The sequence below is a fragment of the Rhincodon typus genome, chromosome 20, assembly GCF_021869965.1.
Source record: "Rhincodon typus isolate 14 chromosome 20, sRhiTyp1.1, whole genome shotgun sequence".
NCBI lineage: Eukaryota > Metazoa > Chordata > Chondrichthyes > Orectolobiformes > Rhincodontidae > Rhincodon > Rhincodon typus.
In genome coordinates this window covers 11,987,497-11,995,476 of record NC_063351.1, presented here as the reverse complement: position 1 = coordinate 11,995,476, position 7,980 = coordinate 11,987,497, and the positions used below count along the sequence as shown (strand labels likewise).

Genomic DNA, 7,980 nt, shown 5'->3' with positions numbered 1-7,980 from the left:
TCTCCAGCAACTTTGTTTTTGTAATCAATGAACAAAGTAGATCAGTGCATTTTAATGTACATGTTTGATACTTCTTAACAGCTTAATCATTATCTAAACTGGACTTGCTCAAATGCATGTGCTAAATGCACTATGAGGTTCTGTACCTGAGAATCACGTTTCCATATCCTCACAACCAGAACTGCCTTTCAGAAAATGAAGGGGACAAACATTGCAAGTTAACTAACAAAGAAAGTACATAAAACTTATATTGGGCAATAATAATTGAAAATGACCAATGATTTATAATTCTAAATTTAGTAACTTGGAGTTGACTTTGGCTGGTGACGAGGGCAATGTCCGTATTACACAGGCTAATTGAGATAAGTTCAGAATTAAGCTGTTGCCAATAAAGTGAAAAGAAACTTTCCAACAACAGTCTTGAGAAGCGCAAACCTTGGTAAATGGTCAATATTAGAGGAGATAAAATAGTGGTGCATTGTGGGTTATCCAACTGCCAATGCCCACCACGGAATAACTATAACCTTTTACCAGAGGATGAACAAATAAAAAACTTAATTTTAAAAAGGTGCCATTTAATAAAATTTAATGCAGAGAAGTACAATGCATTTTGGTAGGAAGGATGAAGAGAGACTATTTTTAAAAAGATACAATTCTAAAGGGGGTACAGCAGTATCAGGAATGTGCGCACAGATCATTCAATGTGGCAATGCAATTTTACAAAGCAGTCCAGGATTCATATTTAGGGAGGAGTATAAAAGCAAGGATGTTGTGATAAACTTGTAAATTGCATCCGGTTCTGGCACCACAATTGAAGAACTATGTGAAGGCAATAGAGCAGGCACAGAAAAGATTTACAAGAACAGTTCAAGGGATAAGAAACTTCAGTTATTTAGGTAGGTTGAAGAAACTGGGCTGTTCTCTTTGGAAAAGAGAAGATTTAAGATTTGAAAGATGTTTTCAATATAGTGGAAGGTCAGTCGAAAGCAGATAAGGAGAAAATGTTTCCCTTAAAGGGAAGGATTGAGAACGAGGGACCCCAATTTCAAGTAACTGCCAAAAGAAGCAAGGCGACATGAGATTAAACTTTCTTTAAAACACAGCAGATGGTTAAGATCTGGAATGCATTGCTTGGGAGAATGACAGAGGCAGATTCGATCAAGGCCATCAAAACAGAATTAGATAATGACCTGAAAAGAAAAAAAAATTGCAGGGCAATGAAACTGGCTGCGAGTGGCAACGCATACAGCATACCCTATGCTATAATAATTTACACAGGAGTGAATCAAAGACAGAAAAAAGCAAGAAAACCAAACAAAAAGCATGCAATTGGTTTAAAATAAGAGAATGGACAACTCTACAAAAAGAGAATGTAAAGACGTAAAAGGATAACTAAAGTAAATATTGATAAAGAAAGGAAAAATTAACAAGGGGAGTAGCCTTTTTAATTTTCCACCTAATTCTCTACTAAAATGAACAGGAGTTTACAGGAGAGAGTGGGCAGAAAATAGGAAAAATGCAAAAATTTAAACACCTCAGTGAACTTTCCTTTCAATACTACTTTCTATCAAACAGACACTGTTAACATTCAAGCAAGGTACAAATTAAAATACAATTCCAATTAGAAGATCTCAGTTTCAGTCAGTCAAAGTAGGTATTCATAAAATGGATAGTTCTGTAATGGAACAATATGAACTTAGTAATATTTATAAGGTGCTGATTCTCTGATATAAACAAGGAATCAAAGATTCTAAAAAGGTTAAACAATTCAATTTAGGACTGTGTAAAATGATTTTTCTTCAGTTCTTAAAAATTTATTTCCAAATCACAATTCACTGCTGTGTTTTGTTACTGAATACAACATGCCAGATTTCTGCGACAAAATTATAACCCAATCCTGTTTTGGCAGTGCAGTACCAGAAACAGCCAAATGTTCAGGCGGAATACAACTATTTATCATATTCTAAGCAAAAGATAATAAGATAGGCATGAACATTATACATGTAAAAATTAGTATTCTGTAGATATTTCAACCATTTTCTTACACCAAAATTTAGAAGTTTGAAAATAATAAACTTGGATATGTCTTATTTAAAAGATGCTTTGAAATATCCTTAAAAATTACAAAAATTAATCCCCAGTTTTAAATTAATTCAGTGAAAAGTCTTTCAAATCCTTTTCCAAAATTCTGTATCTTATTTTCCTTAAAGATGCACATAAGCATTAGCATATCACTTATTCTTTCAATATTCCAACGAGATACTTGACTTACAAATTTATTTCATATTGCTTAGAAATAAAACATGTTTCCACTGACCTTCTTATCTATAGTCCTTGCTTGACCATAGAATTCTAGGGCTTCTTGTGCTTTTAAAAATTTGCCACGATGAAGCAAATAAGCACAGATCATTACTCCTGTCCGTCCTTTTCCAGCTTTGCAATGGATTGCTGCAACATTATTATCATCTTCACTCAACCAGAGGTCTAGATCTTCACAAAATGGCTTAATGAGTTCTAGCTGCGGTGGATTATGGTCTTCAAAAGGATATTGTGCGACTAAAAGGATAGGAAATTAAATTCTCTTTCAGAAATCTGAGCAAACTACCATTCTTATATTTTTCATCATACATTTCATCCATAGTCAGAAACAAAATAGCACAACATTGACTAAGATCCATCCAAGATTCAACTGTAACAAACTTGACTGAAAGGCTTATGGGACTATTTTAACTTTAGCCAATATAAGTTGTGGTTTACAAAGATATCTGTCAAAACAAAAGAATATAACACTATTCAAATGTTGTAAATATACTGTACTTAACATGTGTATGTGCTATTTTATCTACTGTCATCAAAATTAACCCATTTCACATGTCTTCAGCATACCAAGGTGAAAGTGACATGCGTGCTTGTCAAAAAAAGCCAACTTTCCAGTGAACACGAGACATTTTGCATTAGGCCTGTTAGAGTATTGTATTATTGTTGCAACATTTTTGAAGTCATAAGGTAAACAGAACATCACAAATCTTGCTATACTTCTTCCACCTATAGAAAACACTGAAATGTACATTAACTACTTTCATTAGATCCTAAAAACGGGCAATCTTTATTCTGTCTTTAATTTACACAATACAAATTTAGCAAATGATACATGGTACAAAATAGGTTTTTACTTCATTTCTAAACCTCATTACAGAAGTGCCTACCTACAATTTTTAACCCACCTCTGCAATTAAATTTGTTAGCATCATAATGTCTCTCCGCACATCTGCAAGGGAAAGCAGAAAAGAAAATTAATTCTAATGTTCAAAATTAGGATAGATCAAACACTCAAGTTTGCCACACTATAAGACATGCTGCTTACACAGACAAGATAAACATTCAGCAAACCAAGCAGATAAGAAAGTATCCTATGGACAACTTACTGGAGATTTACTCTAAATACATCACTTAATGTAGTCTTGACAATTGATCTTCCTAGAGATTTTTAAGGACTTTAACATCCATTCGAAATCTGTCATTTCCAATAACTGCAATTCAAGATAAATAATCTGCTTTGTTGCAGTAAGCATGAAGTGTAGATTTATGAAGCAAGATTGAATTTTATATTGGAAGATGAGAAATAAACCAAATGTTTGTCAATGACCTTCAGCAACTGCACAGTGCCCAAAATTTGGTGACAAGATAACATCAAGACCAACACTATTCCCCATTATTTGTGTGCATTTACCACAGCATCTTCAAACAAGGCCAGGTGCACAATTGACACAATATTGAAAATTAGCTATTACAATGAACCACCCTGTTAGTTTTACGAAAAAGGCACTTTGCTGTACATTCAAATACATTGAGCAGTAGGTAGTTCTATACTTGCCAGGTAGTTACAACGGACACCATAGAAAACTGTCAAGTCATCTCAAGTCTAAATACTCTTAATAACATAAATTTTAAATTCTGGTACTGAAAATTAACTGATGTGGGTGTACAGTCTCATCTCTTCCAGTTTCAAATGCTCTTGGAGATTTATGTATTTGTTATTCATGAGTAAAACAGCCAACAACTTCTGGAGACTGAACACAAAGAAATACCCAGAAATCAGCAAGTTCAAATTGCCCTGATTCTCCAGAATTTTCATCACATTGGCACCTCATTTGACACATATGGCACTAAATATGTGCAATGGTGTGTGGTTGGGGCAATTATGTGATGACCAGGAAACAACCCAAAAAAGTGAGGGCTTGTCCAATCCAATTGAAGCAAATTTTTAATTGTGGAGCAATTCTTGAACATGGCAAACAATGTGTCTGGCACAGATATTTAACTTTAGCAAATGGAGCCTTATTCTTTTTGATTTTAATCACTGCAGGGGAATTTTGAAAAACAGTCACTATGTCATTAAGTTATAGCTACTTGAAGTGCAATAGATAAATTGTATTGCGTAATTGGTAAGATGACTTTACGGCGTGCCTCCTTTCAGATTTTTCTTTTCAGCTCTCAACAGATGCATTCAAAATTATTAAGTTTTGATAAAGTGAGCACTGAAGATCTATTTCCACTTGTGGAGAAGTCCAAATCTAGGCTTCGTAAGTATAAAACAAACAAACAAGCAAACAAACAAACAGTCCCTAATTGATTCAATACAAAATTCAGAAGAAAGGTCTTTGTCGAAGAGAATGGTTAGACTATGAAACTTCCTACCACTTAAGAGTAGTCAAATGTGATCAGAGGAGTAATGTGAAGCATAAACACTAGATCAGTTTGACCGTACGGCCTGTTCTTGCTTTTTAAAAGATGAAGACTATTCTCCATAATGTAAAGTCAGCCTCAACTATACAAATATGTTTCTTTTAAATTCCATTTATCAATTAAAATGCCAATTGTTTTGACTGGTTTATATTTATCTTCCCCACTATTTAGATCCTTGAGCATCACATACAATTCTACAGCTCAAAAGTTAATTAGATATTATATCCACAAAGTCTATTTTTGTTACAAGGTAACCAGTATCTAATTCATAAGCAAACTGGTTCATCATCACACAAGAGACACTTCACCCACTCCACTAAAGATTTACCAGCCCTTGATGTGGCAAAGATGGTAATTCAAGTTGAGAGCAATAAAAAAAAATTTATAAACAAATATGGATGAGTAATGAACAATATGTACCTACCAATGATATAGCAATATGGAAAGAACTAAACATAGTACGTAGAATTATTCAACTAATACAACAATGAAGCCAGAAAAAAAAAGGAAGAGGAGGGCAGCAGAGAGCATCAAGATGGAAGACAGAACATTTGCTTGTACAGACAAAAAAGTCACATTTGTCAGGTGAAATAAATTCTAATTGTGCAGAGTTCAGAAAAGTATCTAAACTTCAGCTCTTCAAAACTTTGATAGCAAAAACTTAAGACCGCAATTTAAAAAAAACTTCAAGTAATTGTAAAGGGAAAAGAGGCTACCTGTCCTTCATTATGTGCCCAATCTCCTTTCATTCTTTTAACTGTTCTGCTTCACCAGTTTAAATTTCTCTTTTATCAGTTATTTCTACAGAAGCAGAAGTTGCCTTCATCGGAGGGATAAAGGCAGGAGGCAGTAACGTAACAACGATAACCAGCAAACTAAAAAAAAGCAAAGGAGGATCTTGTGGCACAATGTTAATGCCCTACCTCTGGTTCAGAAGGCCTAGATGTAATACCCACCTGCTCCAGAGGTGTGCTAAAACAGGTCTGAACAGATTGATTATAAAAACAAAGAGCAAAACACCAGCGAGCACATAATCTCAATACTTTATATTCATAGGTTTATGCATATGCACTTCAACTTTCCAGCGCATTTGTTCATAATCTTGAGGTGAAAAATCAAATTAGATGTTTTTCTGTTGTTCGGTGTTTTACTTCCATGGTAACTATGGTGACAGACGCTTGTCAAGTAAAGATATTTTGTCAAAGGTCCTTACCTTAGTGAGCACGTGAGGTGCTTTCTTTCCATAAAAAAAACATGCTCCCATAACCTCACCTGTGGCAATTCAGCAATTTTGATTGGATCATATTTTCGGAACAATCTAAAACTAGCACCCACATGTTTGCTCTGCCTTTCTCTGCTTCAAATACATTAAACAAGTTTCCCTGTAAATGAGCGATAGTCTCAGCTGGCAGCTATCATAGAGTATTCCTGGTTCCCATATCTCTGTATGGAAACAAATTTCCCTAGCCTCTTTCCTTCCATGATGACTTCAGATTGATGACTCCATATCACTGGTATTGAAACCCAAAGAAAATACTGCTCCAGTTACACCGTAAATCAACTGTAAACAGTGTGAAACTAATTCTTTCCATTCTGCACATTTCAGCGGTAAGGAAAAGTAAGGAATGGATATCTAATATACCATAACAGTAGATTTTTCTTTATCCAAAAGCACATAATATTCTTAAGCATGGTTATACTTATCTTCCTAAAGACTTTGTTGGTAAATTAATTTGTCAAATGATATAGAAAGTAAACAGCAGCCCATGACTACCGTATAAACATGACAGATTATACATCCCCTATATCAGATACAAAACAGGGGACTTCCTTACAACCTATCACCCCAGTATTTCCATGGATGAAAATAAACATATGATCACAACTCCAACGTACAGTCAAATAACACTACTTCTGTCTAGAAATCACACCAGTACAGTAGCCATGTGCAGACAAGTACACAATTCAATATATGGTGCTAAAACTTCCCCTCGAACCACTTTTGATTCAATTCATAGGATGTAGGCATCATTGGCAATACCAGCATTTACTATCCATCATTAATTGCCCTGGAGAGGGTAGGCATGAACCATCTTCTTGAATACCCACAGTACTACTAGGGAAAACATTCCAGCATGACGACTCAGCACAATGGCAGAATGGTACAATACACTGAGGAGAACCTTGACGTTTTGGTACCTCCATGTACCTATGCCTTGGGTAGTTCTTCTGGGTGGTGGTAGTCGGGGAATTGGTAGCTGATGTCGAAGGAATTTTGATAAACTTCTGCAGGGCATCTTACGGATGGTGCACAATACTATATCAGTAATTTCTCAGCTGCTGTATGGGAATGCTAAGCAATGCCTTGAATAAATGTGGAGCCCATGTGCTGATGGAGCTCTTCTTACCCAAGCAAGTAGGTAAATTTCATCATACTCCTGATTCCTGTCCTGTAGATGATGCAAAGGATTTTTTTTGGGAGTGGGGGGAAAGAGTCAGTTGCTAAGTTACTCACTGCACAATTTCCAGCCTCTGACTTATTCTAGCTAAGTTTCCATTCAATAGTAATTTTTAAAACATTGATCCTGGAGAGCTTAGTTGTCATGCCTTTGAATTGCAAGGGGATATGGATTAGATTGCTTCTTGTTGGAGCTGGCTAAATTTGACAGTTGTGTATTATGAATGTTACATGCCAATCATCAGCGTAAGTCTGAATGTCGAGGAGATAACACAGTGTGGAGCTGGAGGAACACAGCAGGCCAGGCAGCATCAGAGCAGCAAGAAAGTTGACGTTTCGGGTCAGAACCCTTCTTTGGAAATGGGGGAGGGGGAAAGGGAGCTTAGAAATAAATACAGAGAGGAAGGGTGGGGCTGGGGAAGGTAACTGGGATGGAGATAGGTGAGTGCAGGTAGGAAGTGGTGGGGATTAGTCAGTGAGGTGGGAACAGCAGATAGGTGGGAGAGATGATGGACAGGTTGTTTCAGGTCAAGGAGGCAGGGATGAGAGGGAGGCTTGGTCATGGGATGAGGCCGGGAGTGGGGAGATTTTGAAACTGGTAAAATCCATATTTAGGCCAATCGGGCTGTAGGCTCTCAAGGCGGAATATGAGGTGCTGTTCCTCCAGTTTTCGAGTGGTGTCATTGTGACACTGGAGGAGGCCCAGGATGGACATGTCACCCAGGGAGAGGGAGAGGGAGAGGGAGAGGGAGAGGGGGAGAGGGAGAGGGAGAGGG

At 36.5% G+C, this 7,980-nt stretch overlaps 1 protein-coding gene across 1 annotated transcript in view; it reads right to left on the bottom strand.

Annotated features, from left to right (window-relative positions):
- The window catches only part of ptenb (phosphatase and tensin homolog B), a 54,390-nt gene that overhangs the window by 31,596 nt on the left and 14,814 nt on the right, over positions 1-7,980 (bottom strand). Inside the window, exons 3-4 of the mRNA XM_048609165.1 lie at positions 3,225-3,268; positions 2,318-2,556 (exon numbers count right to left, since the gene is read on the bottom strand). Of these exons, the coding sequence (XP_048465122.1) occupies positions 2,318-2,556; positions 3,225-3,268 (283 nt within the window). The remainder of the gene's footprint in view (positions 1-2,317; positions 2,557-3,224; positions 3,269-7,980) is intronic.